Source organism: Oncorhynchus mykiss, chromosome 8 (genome assembly GCF_013265735.2).
Source record: "Oncorhynchus mykiss isolate Arlee chromosome 8, USDA_OmykA_1.1, whole genome shotgun sequence".
Taxonomy (NCBI): domain Eukaryota; kingdom Metazoa; phylum Chordata; class Actinopteri; order Salmoniformes; family Salmonidae; genus Oncorhynchus; species Oncorhynchus mykiss.
Genome location: NC_048572.1, coordinates 25992223 through 26019913, shown reverse-complemented (window position 1 = coordinate 26019913; position 27691 = coordinate 25992223). Strand labels below are relative to the sequence as shown.

Sequence of the window (27691 nt, the reverse complement as noted above, 5' to 3'; positions counted from 1 at the left end):
ACCCCACTCGGTCTCTTTGTGTTCTCTGGCTGCAGTCAGGGCCATGGGGAGGACAAGGGAGGGAGGGAGGGAGGTAGGTAGGAAGGTAGGAGGATGAGTGAGGGCGCTGTAGTCCCCAGTTTCCACTGAGGCAGTTGCACCTGATTCCCGCCGGAGGCAATTACACTAAACAAACAGAGCCTGGGAAACAGTAAGGTTCTGGTGCCCTGGCGGAAGGCATGGGAATAGCCAGCCAGGACAGAATGGGTAGAGAACACAAAGCAGGATTTATGAGAACCGTTTTACCTACTGGGCCTTAAAGGAGTAGTTCACTATTTTACAACTTGATATTAGATGGTTCATCACACTGAAAGTAGTCTATGTACCAGGAGAAACTGTAATCCATGGTTCAGTTCTCTTTAAGTAGTCAATACAAACTTCAGCTAACTTTAGTCACCACAAGCTAACACTGAATGGAAGTGATGGGGACATGTGAGCCTACTTCTCTTCCTCCTTTCTGTTGCATCCACTCTGCTCTCTTTCCGGTCCCAAATCCTCCTTTCATGAGATCTCAGACAGACAGTAGGCCTAAACTGGTAAATGCAATTAAATAAACCAAAAGTTCTTTATCACAAGTAATGTGCAGTTTGTGAGCTCATGAAACAATTCTCCAGTTGGAGAATGAGAATGCTATGAATGTATATTATATTGAATGAATTATCAACATTTACAGAATCCAACATTCTAAATGAATGGGGGGATATTTTGTGATTAACAGTAACTTCATTGATGAATATGTATTTCACGGGGCATTGATAAACATTGACAAACAATTGGCACAGTGAAACAAAGAGCGCGCACAAATAGGTGGGAGTCAGTGAGCAATAGCGGAGAGAGAAGTGCCTATCTTCGCCACACACCCTTCCCCTTTTTTATCCAAGCCTGGGGAAAGGGTCAGAGCACACCCTCCCCTCCCCAGTATCCGGCAAAAAGCTCTGTCATAATCAATTCAGTGTCAGTCAATGTCGGGATGAACACACCTCACACACCCCATCATAGGGCAGACATTTCTGCAGAGTGCCCCCCACAGGAACAGTAGAGGAGCAGGATAGTTTGGCATCCAGCCCTGCTTCCTCACCAGAGCCTGGTAATCTTGAACCTGCCCATATAAATCAACATCTAATGTTACAGTCGGACTCATATCACGTTATTCACTTCGCCTACCACAGAGACAAGTGTTTTTTTCCCGCTTTTTATGGAAACCAAAAGGAGTAATACCTAACCGCCCCAGTGGTTTTTCACCACCCAACCCAGCCTCCATCTGCTTGGGCTCTGCTTTGTTCGGTCAGGGGGATTGGCATACCATGTTCTCTGCCTGTTATTATTACATTTTACATGATGTATGCTATGGCAGTGAGCTACCCGTGAAGGAGCAGAGCATAGCGCCAAGACTAATGTACTGCATGTAACCTTCGAATAACTGGTTAAACGAATATGTGACGTTTCCTGTATGAATATGTCAACATTCCATTCAAACAATACAGTCAATCCACAGCCATACACTGTCTGAAGTCAGTTGATGATAGGACTTAGACAAGTTTTAAATGCAACAAGTACTGATATGGTATCATATAATAACACTCACAGCTTTCAAAGGAAACAAAAATGTATACATTTGTGGTCTGTTTACATATATTTTAGAGAATATTTATACAGAAAATTGGTATAAAACCCTTATAAACTGTATTTATAATTGTTTGACAGTATTTTATGTTGACAATATTTCTATTACACAATTTCTCATACATCACATGCCTTACTTTTATTTTCTGAATAAGTAAAATCAGGAAATAATCACCTGCTATTCATTCCAATTGGACTGGTTTAGGTTTCTCCCTGACCACAACGGCTGCGATTTTCAGACCATTGTTGAACTTTAAAGGGTTAGGAATTAGGATCTCTATGGCGACTGCTTTGTACGCGGTCTGGAACGCGGCCTCCTTTTGGGGGAGCAACCAGCAGTTGCTGTGACTAAACGTAACTAAGGAGATTTGTTTACATTGGCAAATGGGCCTGCTTAGCAGCTGTCCCCTTCTTTATTTTATAGAAATAAAAGTATTTACTTTTCAGTGATACAGACTGTATATATGCAATGGAATCCAAGACGTTATTCTACTCTCTGGGCCTCGTTTCTGGCAACGGTTTAACTTTGAGCAGTGAGCAAAAAGCTGCCCTGCAGACTTCCCTGGTCAACCTGAGGAACTATCTATACATTCTGGGCATACAGGGTGACTATTTCATTGCACAAGGGGTCTCAGATGACGAGATGAGTCATAAAAATAGCCTTTTCATGTAAGGGGTGCAAAGGAAATAGTTTAGAACCTCTCTCACTACAATATTTATAACCAGCTTGCTTTTATCAAGTCACTCTTGTGGCTTTGGGGTTGTGATCCCTTCTCCTTTTCAGATGTTCTCTCTTGATCTATATATCTCTCTCTCTACTTTCTCTGTGTGCCCTGTTGTACACATGTGTTTGTATCCTCTCCCCCCTCCAGTTTCAACTGTGTGGACTGGCACCGGCTTCCCCCTGCCGCGCTGAGGCAATGCTAGCGGAGGTTTCTTCTGCAGCAAAAGGTCGCTACGTGGGAGACTCCTCACATAAGTATGAGCACACAGAGACAAGGGGAGGGGGGCGAGGCTATGGAGGAGGACGTCATGGTGAGGAGAAGTATGTGACAAATTATGTTGTTTGAATGTTGAACTAGGCTAATGGTGTTTTGCTTATTAATAAGTGATGAATGTGCAGTGACTTGATGCAGATGACAGTGGTGACTGTGTGTGGTATTATTGCAGAGTGATGAGTAATGGATGTTGTGACAGATGTTTGGTAATGGTTGTTGTTTGGTTTGGGTTGCAGATCAAGGTGAATGAGGAGAATAGGCTGCCCACCACTGTCCACACCATTGATAAGGAGGTGTCTGTGGTCCTGCCTCCATTAAGAGTCTCCATGGTCTGGTGCAGAGGGTAGCGCTATTGTTCAAAGTAGTTAATGAAACGGGTGGCTCCACGTAGAGTGTGGTGGGTACCAGTTGAGAATATGCTCAGTCTTTTGGGAGATGGGACACAGCTGTGTGTGTTTTTGCCTGGAGATGATGACTCAGCTGTGTGGTTTTTAGCCCAGAGTGTGTTGGAAGTTGGAACCAGAATCCAGACCATCATATATTACACACTGCACATTGTGCATCTGTAGTGTACACATACTGTAAGTTGTACTGTGTTTTCACTCTCATACATGGACAGAATCATATCATGCTGTCAGTGACTGGGTGAGGGAATGAGTGATTTTGTGTGTGTTCTGTCTATCCTGCAGGTCTGTCCTCCTCAGAGATGGATCAACTCAGGTGCTTCCTGCACTTCACTGAGCCGAAAAACCTGAAGAAAAAATCCATCCTGGACTTGGCTGACCTCGATCCCTCCATCAACTTTGTGGACCCTCTGAGTTAGGACATCCCAAAAGTAACAGAGTGCCAAATCTCTCACTACACCACTTCTCTACCAGGGCCATTCTAACAGGTACAGTCGGTCTAACTTTCCCCCCATGGGAGGAGTTTCCTTCCAATAAATTGTCTGTCTTTACAAATAGATCCAGTTCCTTGAGTTCCTTGAAAAGCCCTTCAAAGAGTCTTTGTGGGAGACAAAATGTAATATGAACATGAGGTTACTTCTGTTGGACATGCTCTGGTGGCCATGCACTATTATACTAAACCAGCCTTGTTATTGGCGCTGACAATGATTTGGGTTGGCAGTTGAGAGCCCAGTCTTTCTGTGAGGAAACTATCCAGGCATCCTCTTCTGGATCTTGACTCCATATTTTATTGTTCTGCTCTGTAAAGCTGGCTGTTTTGGCTAACACATCGTATAAGACAGCTGTAGGTCTATCTGCTGACAGCAGTTCCAGTCGTGGGTCAGTAGCGAGGACGTGAGCAAGGCTGAATGGATAAACTCATGAGTCTGCAAAATGGTCAATGGAAGCCTTGCTCTGCTGATTGTGGATCTTCACCAGATGGAATATACATTCTAGAACATGGTTAAGTAATTCCCTGGGTAGTATTCAAACTGGTCTTCAGTGCTCAATCTGGGATGGAATTGACAGAAAGATGACAGCCTTTTCCTTTAGATAGTTATATTTCAGGCCAAGCCTTGGGCACACCACCCACTGTTAGTCTAGCCTTGAGTTTTAGAATGATACATTTCAGACAATATTATATACAGTCACCATATTTTTCACAAGGGAAGCCAACATGATTCAACCAGAAGCCAAAACAGAGGGCCAGGGATAAATGTAATACAGTATATCTGGATGTAGTTAGTCTGAACATGTTTCAAAATGTGTTTGTTGCATGCTCAACAGAATGATTGTTATGGACAAGTGATAGTGTCCTGACCCTGTGTCTAAATCATCTCACAGCTGTTCATTTAACAGGGATGAGTGTCTCTGTGGTGTGTGTGTGTGTGTGTGTGTGTGTGTGTGTGTGTGTGTGTGTGTGTGTGTGTGTGTGTGTGTGTGTGTGTGTGTGTGTGTGTGTGTGTGTGTGTGTGTGTGTGTGTGTGTGTGTGTGTGTGTGTGTGTGTGTGTGTGTGTGTGCGCGGTGGTGATTTTAGCATGTAAATCTGCATGCCAGCAAAGCCACTACACAACACTAAACAATACATTAATTGGACTATAACAGTGACAAACGGTGCCCACAAACTGTTAGGGCCTACAGAAAGCTGTCCCAACAGCGGTACCAACACCTTACCACTGTTACATCTGGCTATGAGCGAAGCCATGTCTGGAAGAAAAATAGTTAATTCAACCTCATTTACAGCCTTTAAAAAAAACAAGGTCGAGTCATGACATTAGTGATCTTCAGGTCGGAGCTCTAGAAAAAGGCCAGAGTTCCCGAATTGGAATTTCGAGTTGGATGACCGTTCAAAACATATTTTCCCAGTCGGAGCTCGTTTTTGTCCGAGTTCCCAGTTTTCTTGAACTCACTGAAGTCTGAGATTTCCCAGTTCTGAGTTTCCAGGTGTTTTGAGAGCGGCAGATGTCTTGCTGGATTGACAGCATGGCCAATGTTGAATGTTTACCTTTTAAACTTAGAAAAGAGACCCTTAAACCCAGACTTGGACCACACATCTACTCCACTGAGTAGCAGACTAGTGATTGCTTTGCAATGCTTGCAGTTAGACACTGATTCCTTCCAAACCAAACCACTGTTGTGTAATGTTTATGGCTGATGAGCACTGATTCATTTTATCTATAATTTCTCTTCATAATTTCTCTTCATATGACAAGGATTGAAAAGTATTTGCCAGTAGATTGTCAACTTGATTCATGATGATGACTTCTAGCTTGCTAGCTAAGATTTTGAAAGTATGATGTTGACATGATCAGTCCAATCAAAGCTACAGTAGATATAACATGATTTGAAGTCATTTTATCTATGACCAATGACCTTGAGCCTTCTTGGATGGGCGCTTCTAATGTAACTCTATGGCAGCACCCAAGGGGCTTGAATTTTTTTGCTTCTCCCCGTAGATTTTGCGGCGACGTAGTGTCCCCATGAGTGACAGAACACTGAGCCAATCACGGCACAACTAGAGAACATTACCAACCACTACGCTCCCAATTTTCCGCTGGCTGCCCCACCACCACAGAAAGCACTGAGCTAGGCTGAAACGCCTGCATTTTGGAGCCTTACTCAAGAAAGCAAAAAATAGACCATATTTGTATGCGGCTTTATTAACTCAATTATTATTATTATTATTTTTTTTTTACATTGTTTGCAAACTGACATGTGACACATATTAATGCAAAAATAACATGCAAAACAGGCAATAACAACAAAATATATATTTTATCTGCCCCACCTGCCCTGAAATGACGGGTCGCCACTGCAAGTGTGTATAGTTTTTCCAAATCAGCTTACTGTTCATTACACCCCACCGGGGAAAAAATGGTTTAATCAACGTTGTTACCACATCATTTCAACCCCCAAAAATCTATGTGACGACATTGAATCAACGTGGAAACCTGCAAAAAGTAATCAACAAAGGCATTTTGTATTTTTTCAATCAACTTTTAACCTAAATCCAATTAAATTGTTTTTTTTTTTGGGGGGGGGGGGGGGGGGGGGGGGGGTGGATTTCACATTGAATTCATGTTTATTGACAACTCAACCAAATGTAAATCAAAACTAGACATTGAACTGACATCTGTGCCACGTGACAGCATCACCCTCACTGAGAACTCGTTATTGGCCAGACCTCCAGCTTTGCAGAATGGGAGAGAGTGAGACCCATGCTGATGACAGTCTCTAGGGACAACGTGGTAGATCTCCACCCAATGACAGGTGCTTTCCTCTGGGATTCCTGAGTAAAGCTCCCCCCTCACCAAATAGATCCACTAGACTTGCCTGGAAGTATGTGGCAAGTTTCTGTAATCGACTCCACATTTATGCTAATACACCAGCCATGCCTGTCCTCCTACCAGGTTCCTCCCTATGCCTCGAGTATGGGACATCCACACGCTGAGTTTGAAACCACCTATGTGAGTTCCGGTGGAAAGTAGTCACCATCGCAGAGCGGTTTCTCTGAAAAAAGTTGTAATCAATAAGAATTTTTGGCCCTTGACTCAAACTGAATTGATGAAATCACATCAACCTGGCTGGAGAGTTTATGTTGGGCATGGAGCTGCAATACGTGATAAGTATATTATCAACAGAATAACAGACCCAATTTACTGGAACAGCTGTTCATAGATACAGTGCCTTGCGAAAGTATTCGGCCCCCTTGAACTTTGCGACCTTTTGCCACATTTCAGGCTTCAAACATAAAGATATAAAACTGTATTTTTTTGTGAAGAATCAACAACAAGTGGGACACAATCATGAAGTGGAACGACATTTATTGGATATTTCAAACTTTTTTAACAAATCAAAAACTGAAAAATTGGGCGTGCAAAATTATTCAGCCCCCTTAAGTTAATACTTTGTAGCGCCACCTTTTGCTGCGATTACAGCTGTAAGTCGCTTGGGGTATGTCTCTATCAGTTTTGCACATCGAGAGACTGACATTTTTTCCCATTCCTCCTTGCAAAACAGCTCGAGCTCAGTGAGGTTGGATGGAGAGCATTTGTGAACAGCAGTTTTCAGTTCTTTCCACAGATTCTCGATTGGATTCAGGTCTGGACTTTGACTTGGCTATTCTAACACCTGGATATGTTTATTTTTGAACCATTGCAGATTTTGCTTTATGTTTTGGATCATTGTCTTGTTGGAAGACAAATCTCCGTCCCAGTCTCAGGTCTTTTGCAGACTCCATCAGGTTTTCTTCCAGAATGGTCCTGTATTTGGCTCCATCCATCTTCCCATCAATTTTAACCATCTTCCCTGTCCCTGCTGAAGAAAATCAGGCCCAAACCATGATGCTGCCACCACCATGTTTGACAGTGGGGATGGTGTGTTCAGCTGTGTTGCTTTTACGCCAAACATAACGTTTTGCATTGTTGCCAAAAAGTTCAATTTTGGTTTCATCTGACCAGAGCACCTTCTTCCACATGTTTGGTGTGTCTCCCAGGTGGCTTGTGGCAAACTTTAAACAACACTTTTTATGGATATCTTTAAGAAATGGCTTTCTTCTTGCCACTCTTCCATAAAGGACAGATTTGTGCAATATACGACTGATTGTTGTCCTATGGACAGAGTCTCCCACCTCAGCTGTAGATCTCTGCAGTTCATCCAGAGTGATCATGGGCCTCTTGGCTGCATCTCTGATCAGTCTTCTCCATGTATGAGCTGAAAGTTTAGAGGGACGGCCAGGTCTTGGTAGATTTGCAGTGGTCTGATACTCCTTCCATTTCAATATTATCGCTTGCACAGTGCTCCTTGGGATGTTTAAAGCTTGGGAAATCTTTTTGTATCCAAATCCGGCTTTAAACTTCTTCACAACAGTATCTCGGACCTGCCTGGTGTGGTCCTTGTTCTTCATGATGCTCTCTGCGCTTTTAACGGACCTCTGAGACTATCACAGTGCAGGTGCATTTATACGGAGACTTGATTACACACAGGTGGATTGTATTTATCATCATTAGTCATTTAGGTCAACATTGGATCATTCAGAGATCCTCACTGAACTTCTGGGAGAGAGTTTGCTACACTGAAAGTAAAGGGGCTGAATAATTTTGCACGCCCAATTTTTCAGTTTTTGATTTGTTAAAAAAGTTTGAAATATCCAATAAATGTCGTTCCACTTCATGATTGTGTCCCACTTGTTGTTGATTCTTCACAAAAAAAATACAGTTTTATATCTTTATGTTTGAAGCCTGAAATGTGGCAAAAGGTCGCAAAGTTCAAGGGGGCCGAATACTTTCGCAAGGCACTGTAGCTCTGGCACAGAGCAGGTTCATGCTTTACATTACAACATATGTAGAGTACAACCATACCTGACACAGGAAGCGGCACAGGTCCTAATCCAGGCAGTTGTGATCTCCCGTCTGGACTACTGCAGCTCGCTGTTGGCACAAGCGGGGAGCTCCTGCAATTTATCCAAAACGCTGTAGCCCACATGGTGTTCAACCATCCCAAGTTCTCCCATGTCACCCCGCTCCTCTGCACACTCCACTGGCTTCCAGTCGATGCTCACATCCACTACAAGACCATGGCACTTGCCTACGGAGCAGCAAGAGAAACTGCCTCTCCCTACCCTCAGGCTATGCTCAAACCCTACATCCCAACCTGAGTACTCCGTTCTGCCACCCCTAGTCTCTTGGCCCTCCACCCTTACGGTAGGGCAGCTCCCGCTCAGCCAGGTCCAAGCTCTTCTCTGTGCTGGCACCCCAATGGTGGAATCAGCTTCCCCCTGAAGCTAGGACAGCAGAGTCCCTGCCCATCTTCAAAGAGTATCTTAAATAATCCCACAGCACCACTACCAATTGATGGGAACAAACACTAAATTGGTAGTTAAATATGCTGTATATGCTTATTACTTACAGTCGCTAACAATAGTGGCTAATAATATTGAACATATACCCTACAAATTAACAGTCAGGGCAAAAAATCTAGAGAGCACAAAGGTTACATTTGGTGTCAGTCTGCCTTGTCATCCCATTTGGTTTGCATCTCCAAATTGGATCCTTGCAAGTAGGCCATACAATTACACTTTGGTATAATGACACAGCATTTCATACTTCACTGTGGTAAAGGGGCATAAATACCTGTCATGTTATGACATGCCTTTCAGATTCATGCCATATAACTGGTTTCCCGTTCTTCTCCAGCGATCATAAGGTAAAATAGACCTAAAACAATAGTAATGTAGCCTATTTAGTGCCTTCAGAATGTATTTATACCCCTTGACTTATTCCACATTTTGTTATGTTAGAGCCTGAATTAAAAATAGATTAAATCGGGGGTTTTCTCACACCCATCTACACACAATACCCCATAATGACCAAATAAAACGTGTTTTTAGAAATGTTTGCAAATTTATTGAGAATGAAGTACAGAAATGACTCATTAAAGTAAGTATTTACACCCCTGAGTGAATACATGTTCGAACCACATATTACAGCTGTGAAACTTTCTAGGTAAGTCTCTAAGAGCTTGGCACACCTGGATTGTACAATATTTGCACATTATTCTTTTTTAAATTCTTCAAGCCCTGTCAAGTTGGTTGTTGACCATTGCTAGACAGCCATTTTCAAGTCTTGCCATAGATTTTCAAGACAATTTAAGTTAAAACTGTAACTAGACCACTCAGGAAAATGAAATGTCATCTCGGTAAGTAACTCCAGTGTATATTTGGTCTTATGTTTTAGGTTACTGTCTTGCTGAAAGGTGCATTTGTCTCCCAGTGTCTGTTGGAAAGCAGACTGAACCAGGTTTTCCTCAAGGATTTTGCCTGTGCTTAGCTCTATTCCGTTTATTTTTACCCTAAAAAAAACACAGTGATCTGTTGTGTTGGATTTGCCCCAAACATAACGCTTAGGGCTCCATTTCTGGTGAGCGTTAAGGTGGTGCTAGTGTCAAACGCACGTTAGTTTGCAATTTCATCATGCAAAAACTGGAGCACCGGCATTTTCAAGCCCTAACGCCAGGTTTGGCAATTTACCTGTCTTATATCAGCTTGCTTGTGCTCAGATGGGAGGGATGGAAATATTTTTCGTGTGTCCTTAAAAACATGATCCAAAGTGCTAATTAGGATATTTAAGACCAACCAAAAGCTGGTTTTATCGGTAACGCAGTTGGTTATGGCATGCATTTTGACAGTGGAAACAGCCTATCCAAGAGAAGCCTAATGTGCTTTTGGTGCCTGTGTACTTCGCATCTAGGTTACAAATAAAGCATAGCCTCCCCTCCTCTCAATTAAGGCTTTTTTCTTGTCCTGCCCAATGCAATCGCATAGTCAAGACAGTCAACAAAGGCTTTGGCTCCTCCACTTGGAAATTAATCTTACTCACCAAAGCTTTATTAAAATATGAAGTTTGAGCAGAGTAAAACAGTGAGCTGACATTCCCTTTTTATCTATGAATTGTAGGCAGGCCCTACATTATTTTAGCCATGCAGGTCCCGTTTTGAACGTGTGTAAAACCCCTTCCATGATGTAGGCTACGTGTCCATGCCCATCATTAAACCAGAGATGAGAACCTTGGTGAAAACAACTGAACCTCGTATTTAGAAGTTATCTGTAACCTGTAATAATTGCTTGTTTTACGTTTCATTTGTTCAAAACCCAAGCCCTCCCTTAACAAAGGCTGGTTCAAAAGCAATATGTGGCTTTTTTTTTAATCCTGTGGATTTTACAGTATTACATGTATTTATTGTTGTCGTTTTTTAAAAACAGATCGTTGAATTTTATTATAACCAATCTTATTAGAATGATTGAACTTCCTGGATTTATGTTCACTACGTCTGTGGCGCGCATGCACTGCAACTTCTGGAGATAATGTCAATGCGATCTGATGTGTAAGATGGTTCCGGTTATGTTCGTAAAACATAGGCCTATTTGGGAGCAGTATAATAGCGAGTGTTAAGAATTTAATTTAAATGATTCTGTCACTTTTTGGGCCGTTTTAATAATCCAATTTACAGTAAGACTTTCCCCTATATCAGTGTGAATGCTATTGAAGCCCTGCAATTACTTAGAACAATGTGGACAACTTGAAGCAATCACATATTTTGCCATGGAGCACGTTCTGATTGACAAGTGAGGGGCCAGGCCTCGACCCACCCACAGCTTGTTAATTCATCAAAACCCAGCCCTTTTGCGCCAACACCAGCAAGTGCGCCGATAATTGTGATACTGAAAATAGCTCAAATATTTCTGACACACCCCTGAACCAACAGTATGCCTGTGCTTCTTAGACTTACCATTGCATTAGGTTTGTTAAAATAGAGTCCTTCATATTCAGGACAAAGTTAATTTCTTTGCCACATTTTTTGCAGTTTTACTTTAGTGCCATATTGCAAGCAGGATGCATGTTTTGTAATATTTTCATTATGCACAGGCTTCCTTATTTTTACTCTGTAATTTAGGTTAGTATTGTGGAGTAACTACAATGTTGTTGATCCATCCTCAGTTTTCTCCTATCACAGCCATTAAACTCTGCAAGTCTTTTAAAGTCACCATTGGCTTCATGGTGAAATCCCTGAGAGGTTTCCTTCCTCTCCAACAACTGAGTTAGGAAGGGCGCCTTTATCTTTGTAGTGACTAGGTGTATTGATAGACCATCCAAAGTGTAATAACTTCACCATACTCAATTGGATATTCAATATCCGTGTTTTTTTTTACACATCTACCAATAGCACTTTGCGAGGCATTGGAAAACCTCCCTGGTTTTGTGATCGAGTCCGTTTGAAATGTAAATTGAACCTTTATATAACTAGGCAAGTCAGTTAAGAACAACTTCTTCTTTATAATGACAGCCTACCCCGGACGACGCTGGGGCAATTGTGTGCCACCTTTTGGGACTCCCAATCACGGATGGATGTGATACAGCACTGCTCAACTGAGGGACCTTACAGATAATTGTATGTGTGGGGTAGAGATAAGGTAGTCCTTAAAAAAATAATGTTAAAATACTATTATTTCACACAGTGAGTCCATGCAACTTATGTTAATCACATCTTTACACTTGAACTTATTTAGGCTTGCCATAACAAAGGGTTGAATTCTTACTGACTCAAGACATTTAAACTTTTCATTCTTGATTAATTTCAAAAAAAATTTAACTCCACTTTGACATTATGGGGTATTGTGGATAGGCCAGTGACACAAAATATAAATGTGAAATTCAGGCTGTAACACAACAAAATGTGGAAAAAGGGGTGTGAATACTTTCTGAAGGCACTGTATTTAAAATAGTTTTATCCAACCAGATTGCTCATATACCTAGCTCTTATCAATGTATAAATTACAGTGCATGGAGAAGGCTGTTATTTATATCTAAAAAGAGAAAGTAGAGGTTTTTCCACTTGGAACAGACAGGTTCACTTGACCTTATTCATGATTTCTTCACGTGTAAAGATGGTAGAATTAAGTTAAGGTCAGAATAAGTATATCAGTAGACAGACCTCTGCCACACCTCCATTTCTGTGATCTCCACCCCAAACAAATAGCTGCCTGGTACTGGTTTCCTCATGCTTAAGTTCGAGGTCAGAATGTGCAGTGAGAAAAAGGAATACGTTCCATTTACACCTGCGTATCTTGGGACTTGATTCCCCCCATTGGGAATAGCGGAATCAGTAATGGGAGTAATGTGAGACCTGTACGTGGTCCCGATTTATGAAGAGTCATTTGAGGAGCAGCAGATGGGGGTTATAAAGACTTTCAAACCATCAGTGTGTGTGTAGGGTTGTGGATCTAGCAGTTTGAGCACAGCAGTACTGTGTGTGATCAGCAGCATGCTGTGGCTGTGCCTGACCACCTTTGAAGAACCCTTGACACCCTAGCACAGATTCATCTACATTGGCGACAGTCTCAAAGAACCTGGGCCTGCCCTTCATGTTTTAAAAGAGCCAGTGAGACACTGGAAAAAAACAAAAACCCATCAACCACTCATCTGAGAAAAGCAGTGTTTCATCTCCACCCACACTGAAAGCAGCCAGAACTGAGATATTTATGCAAGAGATGTTTCTTTCCTGTTATTTAACGTAAATAAACAGAAACAAAAATCATTCAGTTTACTTCTACATGCACTTGGCTACTTCTGCTAATAGGCCCAGTAAATGCTTACTCATGCAATCACACACAGTATACAGCTAGTGGAGGGAGAGTAAGCAGATCTGTTTTATTTGCACATCTGTCTTGAAGTACACAATGTCAACATACCACCTACATTGAAACAGTTGTTCCACTGGCCCAATTGCTCTTGGGATAAATTTAGTTTTTCCAGAGTTCATTTTCAGGGCATCTTCAAAGGCCGAATGACAGAATGGGTGTTGTTTCTGGGTATTGCGCCGAATGACTTGTTCCAATGGGTAACAGCCACTAAATAGGTTGGACAAATACAAATGCTCCCTCAGCTGTTCAAAAGGCTAGTTTTCAAAGTCAATGGACGAGTCCCAAATGAGGCAGGAGTTCCATGGGGATAGACATCCGATAGATGGGGTGCAGCAATTCTATGTCCCGCCCACACCGACTCCTACTGCTGTGGGTTGACATGCCCCCATGTCGTCAATGTTTCAGGTAGAGGATTTTCTTGCCGTATTGTACATTGTTTCTGAGAGCTGGGTGGCCGACAGAGATGCGATTTTTACACCACTTCAGCCCTGCCCTATAGATGGGCTTCACCGAATCAATGGACCAGCGAGTCAGGTATCTGTGATAAAACGACACAGGTGTGAGTTGGCCAGAGACAACAGAAGGTTAGCGAAAGACGACGTACAAGTGTTAATGTTAAAGGTAATGTTATGAGAGGTCTAACAAGAAACAATACAGGTGTGAGAAGGTACATTCGGAGACACTTCAGGAGTCAAAAACACACGCACTAGTTACCTGTTGAGCTGGGGCTTGGGCTTCTTTGGTACGTGTCCCTCTGGGAGAGGTGGTTTGTGATCGGGGAGAAGACCTGGAATAGAGTACGTTTACCATCTTGAAGAAAATACATGTCACAATAGTAGAGTATCCAGAGCTGACACACAGAGTATCGTACCTGCTCTATGCGCCATTTGCACACAGATGGCGATCTTGCGGTGCTCTTGGGCACAGAGACCAGTGACTCTACGAGGCAGCATTCCTCCATCAGACCTGATGAACTGACTGAGCAACAGGACATCCTGACAAAGACAAAACACAGGGAATTACTGTAGGTCTGAGCTCACAGAACAGGCACACATATTGCTAGACAGAAACACAGGCACACATACTGATATAAAATGCATGAGACACATAGGAGATGTGAGTGTGTGGACCAGCACTGATCATGGCCACCGTATTATTTCTGTGGAGCTGTCGAGAGGCAGTAGCTAAGTATTCAGTCAGGTGTCAATGAAAACACTTACTGTGTAGTTGTATTTGTTCTGCAGGTTCCATCGGTAGATGGGGCACTGGGCTGTGGGGTTGGGTGGCTGTGGTCCGGTTGGAGTATCCTGTGTTAACCCTTCAATCTGAGAAAGAATGCAATGACAGTCAATAACTAAATAAGCACCGCACAAATACTTCCAATCTACTGTAGACATTTACTAGCTAGACAAGTGTTGATAGCTAACATGGTATAGAGATGGTCTTAAATATCTTGAAATGTGTGGACACCATATTGACTAGTACTATTAAGTTAAAACCAATACATTGACATAGCTAGAGAAACGCAACACATCACCACAGAAACCACAAAATGAGTAGTGTGCAATGAAGAACCAACAGGTATGATAGCTTATCACTTACTATTGTTGTTTTGCCTTCTTTCTTTTCCACGACTGAAAACAAACAAAATAGGCAGTCACAGTTAGTACAATTCCAGGCCTCCGTTTCATAACAAACAGGTGTTGTGCCGAAAATCACCCCACCTCCCTTCGCGTGAACGCGCATACATAAATTATTAATTGCAAATTCTTCACTCCGTTGTCAGTTTAGCCTACATTTCACTGATCTTAGTAGCAGAGAGTATGTTTTATGTGTGTCCTTCAAGGCAGCTGTCAATGATCACGTTAGGCTGAGTTTAATTTTAGTATGGCGGTGTAATCGCGGGGGAGGCACTAGTAATGTCTGCAGTTTGGCTGTTTCAAGTGTATTAGTCTAAATAAATCTCTTTGCCAGAATTCGTGATCTCTCCCATGTCTTATTCGACTAGTAGTTGTTCTGAATGTTTATTGCTTGCCTACATTTTACTCCCTATGTTTAATATAACACACATACATGAATTATTAATTTCGGTTGCCTATCCTGACATGAAGTTTGTTCTATAGAAAGTTGACTATGATGTGTGCCTCAGAAAGTATTTGACTCTAGCCACAAAAGTAAGGAAAATAGAAAGTGGGTGTGGTGTTTCGGCAAGGCCATTTTCTTGCCTGCCGAAATCCTAAAGGTAAACTGACAACGGAGTGAAAAGCAGAAATCTTACCTAGCAAGCAAGTCGAAACAATGAGGGAATCGAGTGTGCGCGTTCTCGCGAGGGGGGATTTTCGGCATAACACCGGCAAGCTAATTTAGCTTGTGCTTCTAGTGAGTTTTAAAAAAGAAATTAAACTACAACGTGGTCGTTCAAATGATTTTATTATTATAATCAACTACCACAACTATCTTTAACGCCTAAAATAACCCTTATCGAAGGGCAAAGCTTACCGAATGAATGCACTACTGCTAGCAGCGCGAGCTGTCGTATGGCTACAACAGGATTCAAGGAGAATCTCACCTTGTCGAATTCCTCTACTTTGAATAATCCCAAAAACCGAGAGTTGAGGGTAATTGGTTATACTCTGAAAGACACTCATATTGCTGCTGCTGGCCACACTTTTAACACCAGACAGAGAGGTCCAAATAGACCCCAGCACACAGCGCGCTGCCATCTTGGAATTGTGACCTTCTCTTCTTCCTGCTTTTTCTTTGAAGGTTTATTGGCAGCCTACACCCAAAAACTTGTATTGCTGCCAGGTACTGTAAGGGATGAAAACAAAACGTTCCCAACTTTATAACTGAACAAAAATATAAACGTGTTGGTCCCATGGAGTTTGGTCACCAGATGTACTGTGTTTCCTCCGACACATTGGTGCGGTTGGCTTCCGGGTTAAGAGTGCAGTGTGTCAAGAAGCAGTGCAGCTTGACGGGGTTGTGTTTCGGAGGACGCTTGGCTCTCGACCTTCGCTTCTCCCAAGTCCGTACTGGAGTTGCAGCGATGGGACTAGATTGTAACTACCAATTGGATATCACAAAATTTGGCAGAAAAAAAGGGTAAAAAAATAATAAAAGTTTAAAATCCAGGGTTACTCCAAGCAGTTTAGTCACCTCAACTTGCTCAATTTCCACATTATTCATTACAATATTTAGTTGAGGTTCAGGGTTTAGTAAATTATTTGTCCCAAATATCTAAGAATGGCGCCGGAGAGGATGGCTGCCGTTTTATGGGCTCCTAACCAATTGTGCTATTTTGTGTTTTTTCACATTGTTTGTAACTTAATTTGTACATAATCTTGATGCTACCGTCTCTTCCGGGTATCAGAACAGTAATTACTAAACTCGAACTGGACAAAGATTTTTTCTTTAATCAGTCTGACGCAAAGGATATAATGTTACTCCCAGACAAAGCCCAAATCCACGTCGGCGAGTGGGTAACCCGCCTCTACCATCTGTTCTATTGGTCAACGTGCAATCACTAGAGAATAAATTGGATGAGCTCAGTTCGAGACTATCCTACCAACAGGACATTAGAAACTGTAATATCTTATGTTTCACCGAATCATGGCTGAACAATGACACAGATAATATACAGTTGGCTGGGTTTTCCGTGCATCGGCAGGACAGAACACTTATGTCCGGTAAGACGAGGTTTGGTGGTGTGTGTCTATTTGTCAATAACAGCTGGTATGCGATGTCTAATTTTAAGGTAGTCTCGAGGTGTTGCTCGCCTCTCATGATAAGCTGTAGACCACACTACCTACCAAGAGAGTTTATCCATATTTTTCGTAGCTATCTATTTACCACCACAAACTGACAATGGCACTAAGACCACACTCAACGAGCTGTATATGGCCATAAGCGTACAATAAAATGCTCATCTAGAAGCGGCACTCCTAGTGCAGGCAAACTTAAATCCGTTTTACCTCATTTCTACCAGCATGTCACGTGTAACCAGATGAAAAAAAAAACTCTAGACCACCTTTAATCCTCACACAGAGACATGTACAAAGCTCTCCCTCGTCCTCCATTTGAAAAATCTGACCATAATTATATCTCCTGATTCCTGCTAACAAGCTAAAACTAAAGCAGGAAGTACCAGTGACTCACTCAATACGGAAGTGGCCAGATGACGCTATAGGACTGTTTTGCTAGCACAGACTGGAATATGTTCCGTTATTCATTCAATGGCATAGAGGAGTATACCACCTCAGTCACGGGCTTCATCAATAAGTGCATTGACAACGTCATCCCCACATTTGAAGTCGGAAGTTTACATACACTTTAGCCAAATACATTTAAACTCAGTTTTTCACAATTCCTGACATTTAATCGTAGTAAAAATTGATTCCCTGTCGTAGGTCAGTTAGGATCACCACTTTATTTTAAGAATGTGAAATGTCAGAATAATAGTAGAGAGTGATTTATTTCAGCTTTTATTTCTTTCATCATATTCCCAATGAGTCAGAAGTTTAGTGTTTGGTAGAATTGCCTTTAAATTGTTTAACTTGGGTAAAATGTTTCAGGTAGCCTTCCACAAGCTTCCCACAATAAGTTGGGTGACTTTTGGCCCATTCCTCCTGACAGAGCTGGTGTAATTGAGTCAGGTTTGTAGGCCTCCTTGCTCGCACACACTTTTTCAGTTCTGCACATACATTTTCAGGGGCTTTGTGATGGCCACGCCAATACCTTGACTTTTGTTGTTCTAGGATTGATTTGCACTTTTCGCACCAAAGTACGTTCATCGCTAGGAGACGGAACGCGTCTCCTTCCTGAGCGGTATGATGGCTGCGTGGTCCCATGGTGTTTATACTTGTGTACTATTGTTTTTACAGATGAACGTGGTACCGTCAGGTGTTTGGAAATTGCTCCTAAGGATGAACCAGACTTGTGGAGGTCTACAATGTTTTTTCTGAGGTCTTGGCTGATTTCTTTTGATTTTCCAATGATGTCAAGCAAAGAGGCACTGAGTTTGATTTTCCAATGATGTCAAGCAAAGAGGCACTGAGTTTGAACTTAGGCCTTGAAATACATCCACAGGTACACCTCCAATTAACTCAAATTATGTCAATTAGCGTATCAGAAGCTTCTAAAGCCATGACATAATTTTCTGTAATTTTCCAAGCTGTTTAAAGGCACAGTCAACTTAGTGTATAGTAACTTCTGACCCGCTGGAATTGTGATACAGTGAATTGTAAGTGAAATAATCTGTCTGTAAACAATTGTTAGAACAATTACTTGTTTTATGCACGAAGTAGATGTCCTATCCGACTTGCTTAAAATATAGTTTGTTAACAAGACATTTGTGGAGTGGTTGAAAAACAAGTTTTAACGACTCCTACCTAAGTGTATGTTAACTTCCGACTTCAACTGTATATATCACAACCAGAAGCCATGGATTGCCGGTAACACCCGCACAGAGCTAAAGGCTAGAGCTGCTGCTTTCAAGGAGCTGGACACTAATACGGACTTTTATAAGAAATCCCGCTATGCCTTCAGGCGATCAAAGGCAAAGCCTCAATACAGGACTAAGATTGAATCCTACTACACCAACTCTGACGCTCGTCGGATGTGGCAGGGCTTTCAAACTATTACGGACTACAAAGGAAATCCCAGCTGCGAGCTGCCCAGTGACGCGAGCCTACCAGACGGGCTAAATGCCTTTTATGCTCGCTTCGAGACAAGCAACATTGAATCATGCATGATAGAATCAGCTGTTCAGGATGTCTGTGTGATCACGCTTTCCGTAGCCGATGTGAGCAAGACCTTTAAACAGGTCGACATTCACAAGGCTGCATGTCCAGACGGATTACCAGGACGGGTACTCAGAGCATTTTCAACCTCTCCCTGACCGAGTCTGTAACACCTACATGTTTCAAGCAGACCACCATAGCCCCTGCGCCCAAGAAAGCGAAGGTAACCTGCCTAAATGACTTCCGCCTGTAACACTCGGTAGCCATTAAGGGCTTTGTAAGGCTGGTCATGGCTCACATTAACAACATCATCCCAGAAACCCTAGACCCACTCCAATTCACATACCGCCCCAACAGATCCACAGGTGACGCAATCTCAATCGCTCTCCACACTGCCCTTTCCCAGCTGGACAAAAGGAACACCTATGTGAGAATGCTGTTCATTGACTGCAGCTCAGTGTTCAACACCATTGTGCCCACAAAGCTCGTTACTAAGCTAAGGACCCTGGTACTAAACACCTTCCTCTGCAACTGGATCTTGGACTTCCTGATAGGCCGCCCCCAGGTGGTAAGGGTAGGCAAAAACACATCTGCCACGCTGATCCTCAACACGGGGGCCCCTCAGGAGTGTGTGTTTAGTCCCCTCCTGTACTCCCTGTTCACTCATGACTGCGTGGCCAAGCATGACTCCAACACCATCATTAAGTTTGCTAATTATACAACGGTGGTAGGCCTGATCACCGACAATGATGAGACAGCCTATAGGGAGAAGGTCAGAGACCTGGCAGTGTGGTGCCAGGACAACAACCTCTCTCTCAATGTGAGGAATACATAGGAGCTGATCGTTGACTACAGGAAAAAGAGGGCCGAACACTCCCCCATTCACATCGATGGGGCTGTAGTGGAGCGGGTCGAGAGTTAAGTCCCTTGGTGTCCACATCACCAACAAGCTATCATGGTCCAAACACACCATGAAAGTTGTGAAGAGGGCACGATAACATCTTTCCTCCTCAGGAGACTGAAAATATTTGACATGGGTGCCAAGACCCTCAAAAAGTTATACAGCCAAGCGCCTTCTTCACCACACTGTTTGTGTGGGTGGACCATTTCAGATTGTCGGAGATGTGTATGCCGAGGAACTTGAAGCTTTCCACCTTCTCCACTGCGGTCCCGTCGATGTGGATAGGGGGCGTTCCCTCCGCTGTTTCCTGAAGTGCACGATCAGCTCCTTCGTTTTGTTGACATTGAGGGATAGGTTATTTTCCTGTCACCACTCCACCAATGCCCTCGCCTCCTCCCTGTCTCATCATTGTTGGCAATCAGGCCTACTACTGTTGTGTTGTCTGCAAAGTTGATGATTGAGTTGGAAGCGTGCATGGCCACACAGTCATGGGTGAACAAGGAGTACAAGGAGGGGGCTGAGTACGCCTTGTGTGTCCACTGTGTTGAGAATCAGTGAAGTGGAGATGTTGTTTCCTAACTTCACCACCTGGGGGTGGCCCGTCCGGAAGTCCAGGACCCAGTTGCACAGGGCGGGGTTCAGACCCAGGGTCCTGAGCTTAATGATGATCTTGGAGGGTACTATGGTGTTGAAGGCTTAGCTACATGACCCGCTAAACCGCGCACTTTAACACCCGCCGGCTTAACCCGGAAGCCAGCTGCACCAATGTGTTGGAAGAAACACTTTTCAATTTAAGACCAAAGTCAGCTTGCAGGTGCCCGGCCCACCACAAGGAGTTACTAGAGCCCAATGAGCCAAGGAAAGCCTCCCTGGCCAAACCCTCGCCTAATCCGGATAACGTTGGGCCAATTGTGAGCCGCCATCCTGGGATTGAATCCGGCTCTGTAGGGACACCTCAAGCACTGCAATCTTGCCACCCGTTCTGAAACTAACTGCAGCTCTTTGTTAATTGTTGCCGTCATTTCAGTCACTGTAGTAGCTGACATGTATAGTGTTGAGTCATCCGCATACATAAACACTGGCTTTACTCAAGATGTCGTTAGTAAAGATTGAAAAAAGTAAGGGGCCTCGACAGCTGCCCTGGGTAATTCCTGATTCTACCTGGATTATGTTGGAGAGGCTTCTGTTAAAAACACCCTCTGTGTTCTGTTAGACAGGTACATCTTTATCCACATTATAGCAGGTGGTGTAAAGCCATAACACATACGTTTTTCCAGCAGCGGACTATAATCGATAATGTCAAAAGCCGCTCGGAAGTCTAACATAACAGCCCCCACAATCTTTTTATCATCAATTTCCCTCAGCCAATCAGTCATTTGTATGATAGTGCATTGATCAGTTACAGTTTAAAGACACTTTTTGTTTTTTTTTTGCCCAGTTGACCTTTTAAGGGCTACCTATCTGTTGTCTAATGGACACAGGATCACAAGTTACAATGACGTTTTTTTCAGAAACACTTTGGCCAGCACATTACTGGAAGACCCCTCAGAATGGTTATCCCTAAAAGCAGCTAATGGATTGAACATTTCATATTTGTGGTATGTACTGTTGGATGTGAAAATGGGTGATGTTCTCATTCCGGACTGTGGTATTGTGGTTGTCCAAGACCATTGTTTAGCCAATACAGATGGCCTAGTGGGAACAAACATAATAAAAAACTGCCTGGACACCTTGACAAAAGACAATTTGACTGTGCCTTTCTAGTGGACTTGTCTAGCAGTAGGTGTGGTAAAGACCACGAAGGTGTGCACCAAAGTTTGCAGTCACCAATGGGATTACAGGGTATGTACGTACCATTAATTGCTATCCTCTGAAGACTCCAGGTTAAAAGTGAAATCCTGGTGTGGGGTCGGACCAGAGCGGGAGAAGAGGGCAAGAACTACCAGTGTCTAGTGGAGCCAATCATTGAGAATGAGTTGCTCATCACCCAAGCTGTGTTCAGAGTCCAGCAGGGAAGGCTGCCTATCCGACTGAGGAACATCGGAGACTGCCCTACGTCGACACCAAAAACTTGCCATGGCCTTCATAGTGAACCCTGCAGACGTCATACAGGAGAATGATGTGAGTATATCCAGGGTGGGGGAACAAGCTTTGCAAGACAGTTTAGCACATGTATAACAACCAACAACAGACAGCCTATACAACAACCGACTACAGAACAGCCTATACTAGTTGACCTGACAGGTGTAGACATTTCCCCTTAACAGAGAATGAAACTGCAAGCACTGTTACAAAAGCACCAGGCTTCATTTGCTGCCCATGGTAAAGATTATGGAAGACAACCATAGTGCTGTTAGGCGGGGCAGAGCAGGTGAACCCAAGTGCAGACTCAGACGAGGAGACAGGAATAAGGTAACTAAGGTATTTATTGAAAAGCAGGGGGGAGATGGGGTTGCAGGCCAGGGGAAACTCAGGCGGGTAGCAGGGAACCAGGAACTGAGGCGGGGGCAAGGGGAGTAGGGTCAGGGTGACCAGGTCCGAAGTGGAATCCAAGGAAGCAGTAGAGCGGGGGTCCAGGGCAGGGAAGCAGGACTGACGAGACGAGGGACTGGAGAAAGGAACCAGAGTCAGAGCGTACTGAACTGTAGCAGAGAGAAAAGCAGCGTCAGGCTAGGGAAAAACTGGCACAACAGGATAACAAGATCTAAGCAGGAACAAACGGCTTGAAATGACGCAAATGCGCAGAGGCTACGATCTGGCAGTGTGGAAGTGGTGGGGCTGAGTATTTGTAGAGGTCTTGATTATGGAACAGGTTGCAGCTGGTGGGGATACGCTCAGCCTCCAGCACACCTGTCTCTACTCACACAATCACATACACCCACAGAGGGAGAGAGACTACTGGGGGAGTGGCGGCAGGTTAGGGAGACATGATGAGAAGTAGAGGGCATGGATGTAACAAGTGCAGCATGTGATCTCCACTGGAGATATAGCCCCAGCCAGAGAGCGCCACAGACAAATCCCTCCCAAAATGTACCAAGAAGTGAAAACTGTCACGTCTGCTCCCGCTCCCCCTCTCTGGCGCTCGAGGTCACCAGGCATCTCAGCATTACACACACCTGTCACAATTGTTAAGCGCACCTGCTCTTCGTCAGACTCACCTGGACTCCATCATGTCATTGATTGCCTCCCCTATATCTGTCACTTCCTCTGTTTCATTCCTGTGTCTGCATTGATGTTGTTATGTTTCTCCTGTCCAGACGCTGGTCTTGTTTTGTTTCATTGCTATTAATTATTAAATACACACCCTGTACTTGCTTCTTGTCTTCCAGCTTCTGTTGTTACAGAATCGTTGCAGAAAGCATTGATTCAAGGTTTCCATCCAGAAAACACAGTCCCAAACCAGCTGGAGGACTGAGACCCGGCATTCCAGGAGATACCACCCAAAGTGGTAAAGGCTTGTGTGTGGGGGTGGGGTGGAGGACAAACAAGCCATCAGAAGACCAGGATGCAGAAGAAGGACACGGCAAGCCACTCATACCAGAGATAACTGGCTCAGAGGAAGAGCCTTCAAGAACCGCACTGTGCTTTCTATCTTCTCATACTTATAAGAGAAAAATGGCATGATCATTAAGGCTACACTTTTACATGATCTCCATCAGAGATCCATTCCTATTACTGAAACATGGTATAGTACTTTAAGAGTTTTAAATGAAAATATGAGATAGTTACAAAACTGAAATGGTTGTTATATGGTAGGCCTAGTTTACATGTACATTCAAAAACCTTTCCATTAAAAGTAGATGTCTAAATGTGTGCTGTGTTAACACAGGTCAGGCAAGGTTTCCATAAAGGAGTCTTAAACACTCCCACTGGACACACAGTGGTTGAATCAACATTGTTTCCACATCATTTCAATTAAATTACGCTGAACCAACGTGGAATAGACATTGAACTGACGTCTGTGCCCAGTGGGCTGTGACTTCTGGGAGAGGATGAGGGCAGCCACCTGACAGACAGGAACAAGAGTCGAAAGAGGCCCTAGATGTGCTCCGGGAATGGAATCATCTTACATGGAAAGAGGGTGTGTTGTGTCGGACATTCCAGGACCTCAAAGAGGTAGAGATTGTCCAGCTGGTTGTCCCTACTGGTGGGAGACAGCTGGGAACTGTATCATGGGAGGGCAGGATACTGGGAGTCAGAAAAGGCCACAGCGCTAATCCATGCCAGATTCTATTGGCCAAACCTAGCCAGAGACATTCCAAATTGGTGTGCCACTTGTCAGCCTTGTGTCTTACGAAAGCCCCAGTTTGTCTGAAACAAGCACCTTCAGTGCCAATCAAAATGTCAGCCCCTCTTGAACTAATGTCTATAGACTACCTGAGCATAGGTCATCCAGAGACCCTCATCACAATGTGCTGGTAATGGTAGACCATTTCACTAAATATACTTGGGCCACCCCTACTAGGGACCAGACGGAGACTACTACTGCAAATGCACTGTGGCAGAAGGTAATTCAGCCTTTTGGTGCTCCCTGGCGCTTATTGGACATTTTGAATATCAGTTAAAAATAATCTATGTGTATTGTATGGAATAACCAAAAGTCACACTACTCCTTATCATCCATCAGGGAACGGCGGGTGTGAAAGATTTAATAGAATGATCATAGGTTTGCTGGGGACGCTTGGAGTGGAAAGACGGAAAGACGGCGCTGGCATTTCTTGCAGGTAATTATTGAGATATACAACAACACGTTGCACAACACTACAGGATGTACTGTACACCTGCTGAAGAATCCCCTCTACTGCCTGGGGAGTAGACACTCGTGAGAGACATTAGAGCAAGGGGCCGGGGTAAGCTTGCAGACAATTTGGAGCAGCTCCCTCATGTGGTAGTAAAACAATCTGACCCAGAACTGCCGGTCTATGTGGTCAGACCAGAAAAAGTCATGGGAGAGGGTTTTGCACCGTAATCTTGTTCATTTCTCCCAGTAGAGAGACCAGCACAACCCCCGAGTGAAGTTGCTCTCCCTTTTAGACTAAACAAAGCCCCCAGCCAACCTCTGACTAACACGCCATTGAGAGATACAATTATAGCCCCTGTTGCTGTCTCCTGGATTGGGTTTTGGGTCCCTACAGGTGCTGAGCCGGAAGCTGGAGATGGGTGCCATGGTGATGCAGAGAAACCACGAGCAGGAGATGGGTGCCATCGTGCCACGGAGAGACTGCAGGTGGGAGATGGGTGGCCATGGGACTCCAATCTGAAGATGGGGACCGCTGTGGCAGGGCTGAAAATGGCCAATGTAACCTTCATGAACCAAGAGATCTACAAGGACCACCAAGGGAGTTCACCCCATAAGAAACAGAGACTTAGGTTGGGTTATGTTATGGCCATTGGGGACACTGACCTTTCAGCGGGGAAGGATGTAACAGGGTTCTACAAACCTGCTCAACGTTATTACTCCTGTCACTAGTGTGGTTTGACTGAGCACATATTTTACTTCCTTCACTTGACTGTTTTCACATTTTGAATTATTTTCACGCTTGAGAATTCTGCACTTAACGATTGATTTTGCGCACGTCACCATAGTTTGCTGTGTTTCACGATTGATTTAAGGTGTGTACAGTGCTGATTACACCCCTCCCTCTCTTTCTCTCTCTCTTCCCTTCCTACATAATGATCTCCAGTCAGTTCTCTGGTAACAATGTCTGACACCAGGTGTTTCTGTTAAGGTTGGTCCGCTATCCTTTTCCTCATGGTTGTGTGCCCTATTGTATAATTATTGGAATGCTGTCTGATATCGGGTGTATGTGGCAAGGTCTGTGCTGGGCCGCAACTGGATTGCTAGAAACCCTGAGCTGCCCGTGAGCTATCCACGCAACTGTTGATGCTACTGTAGATACTGCCGCTGAGCAGCTACTGAGCTACTAAATGAACTGAGCTCAACTGAATGTGCGCAGTACGTGAAGCAGACTACGGTGGGCCGCTCTGCTTAAACACCCCAACAGCAACGGAGGAACTGAACTAGCCTACTGGACTGCTGGCAATCCTTTTTAATCAATAACCTTTTTTTGTGACTCCCTTTCCTCTTCCCTTAGAATATTTAATCAATATTGTTGTTTTGAATAGAGCGAGGGTGTGGTTTCTCTTTGTCATCCGGGTGTCAATGCTCAAACCTGGTTTATTCTGAAAGTATTTGCGTCTAGTCTCGCCCCGATACACACCGTTCCTTATAGAAGCACCTGGTTTAGTGATTGTTGTGATCAGTGTCTAGGCAGCAGAATCCTCATAACATATTTCCAAGCTCTTTGATATATCTGGATGATGGTTGGTTCTTAAGTGGAGCTTGTACAGACGTGCTCAAATTTGTTAGTACCCATCCACAAAAAAACGAAGAATGCACAACTTTCTCTGAAATAACTTGAAACTGACAAAAGTAATTGGCATCCACCATTGTTTATTCCATATTTAATTGAAATCAGACCTTGATTTTTTTATTCAACATTATATTGTAAAGAACAAACAAATGAAAATGGCATGGGCAAAAATGATGGGACCCGTAACCTAATATTTTGTTGCACAACCTTTAGAGGCAATCACTGCAATCAAATGTTTTCTGTAGCTCTCAATGAGACTTCTGCACCTGTTAACAGGTAGTTTGGCCCACTATTCCTGAGAAAACTGCTCCAGCTGTCTCAGGTTTGATGGGTGTCTTCTCCAGACTGCAAGTTTCAGCCCTTTCCATAGAGCTTTCTGACACTGGGCAGTACGTTTCACTCCAGAATGCCTTGATGGTCTTGATTTCATTGTGCCCTGCACAGATTCAAGGCACCCTGTGCCAGGCGCAGCCTCAAAACATAACCGAGCCGCCTCCATGTTTCACTGTAGGTATGGTGTTCTTTCTTTGAAAGCTTCTTTTTTTTTGTCTCTGAACACAGAGCTGATGTGACCTGCCAAAAATATCAAATTTTGACTCATCTGTCCGAAGGACATTCTTCCAGAAAGATTGTGGCTTGTCAATATGCGTCTTAGCAAATTCCAGTCTGGCTTTGTTTTTCTTTCAAAAGTAGTCCTCCTGGGTCTTCTTCCATGGAGCCCACTTTTGCTCAAAAAGCGACTGATGGTGCGTTCAGAAACTGACGTACCTTCACCCTGGAGTTCAGCTTGCATCTCTTTGGCAGTTATCCTTGGTTCTTTTTCTACCATTCACACTATCGTTCTGTTCAATCTGGGGTTGATTTTCCTCTTGCTGCCTTGCCCAGGGAGGTTGGCTACAGTTCCATGGACCTTAAACTTCTTAATAATATTTGTAACTGTTGTCACAGTAACATCAAGCTGCTTGGAGATGGTCTTGTAGCCTTTACCTTTACCATGCTTGTCTATTATTTTCTTTCTGATCTCCTCAGACAAATCTCTCCTTTGCTTTCTCTGGTCCATGTTCAGTGTGGTGCACACAATGATACCAAACAGCACAGTGACTACTTTACTCTGGTCCATGTTCAGTGTGGTGACCACAATGATACCAAACAGCACAGTGACTACTTTACTCTGGTCCATGTTCAGTGTGGTGACCACAATGATACCAAACAGCACAGGGACTACTTTACTCTGGTCCATGTTCAGTGTGGTGCACATAATGATACCAAACAGCACAGTGACTACTTTACTCTGGTCCATGTTCAGTGTGGTGACCACAATGATACCAAACAGCACAGGGACTACTTTACTCTGGTCCATGTTCAGTGTGGTG

At 43.6% G+C, this 27691-nt stretch overlaps 1 protein-coding gene, 1 long non-coding RNA gene and 1 pseudogene across 3 annotated transcripts; 2 read left to right on the top strand and 1 right to left on the bottom strand.

The window, feature by feature from the left end:
- Positions 1-2131: 2131 nt before the first annotated feature.
- On the top strand, positions 2132-13032 carry LOC110529219 (annotated as a pseudogene).
- Positions 13033-13284: 252 nt separating this feature from the next.
- On the bottom strand, positions 13285-16319 carry LOC110529698 (39S ribosomal protein S18a, mitochondrial). The gene is made up of 6 exons (XM_021612144.2): positions 15872-16319; positions 14905-14936; positions 14523-14627; positions 14174-14297; positions 14017-14089; positions 13285-13840 (listed from the first exon to the last, which is right to left on the bottom strand). Exons 1-6 carry the CDS (start codon positions 16023-16025, stop codon positions 13696-13698), a joined length of 633 nt encoding a protein of 210 aa, XP_021467819.1. The 5' UTR covers positions 16026-16319; the 3' UTR covers positions 13285-13695.
- Positions 16320-21228: 4909 nt separating this feature from the next.
- Positions 21229-27490, top strand: LOC110529697. 2 transcript variants are annotated; one of them, XR_005052847.1, is made up of 4 exons: positions 21229-22065; positions 23274-24452; positions 24572-24668; positions 25080-27490. It is a non-coding gene; the product is annotated as an uncharacterized LOC110529697 (long non-coding RNA). The 2 variants fall into 2 exon arrangements; XR_002474428.2 differs by lacking the exon at positions 21229-22065 and having other exon boundaries at positions 22848-24452.
- Positions 27491-27691: the final 201 nt, after the last annotated feature.

What these genes read in the sequence shown, in the direction of transcription:
- LOC110529698 (XM_021612144.2), bottom strand. Translation starts at nt 16,025, where the DNA reads ATGGCAGCGCGCTGTGTGCTGGGGTCTATTTGGACCTCTCTGTCTGGT. An exon ending in AAGTAGAGGAATTCGACAAG is followed by an intron (nt 14,937 to 15,871) that starts GTGAGATTCTCC and finishes GTTTGTTTTCAG; the next exon opens with TCGTGGAAAAGAAAGAAGGC. An exon ending in AGAACAAATACAACTACACA is followed by an intron (nt 14,298 to 14,522) that starts GTAAGTGTTTTC and finishes TGTCTTTGTCAG; the next exon opens with GATGTCCTGTTGCTCAGTCA.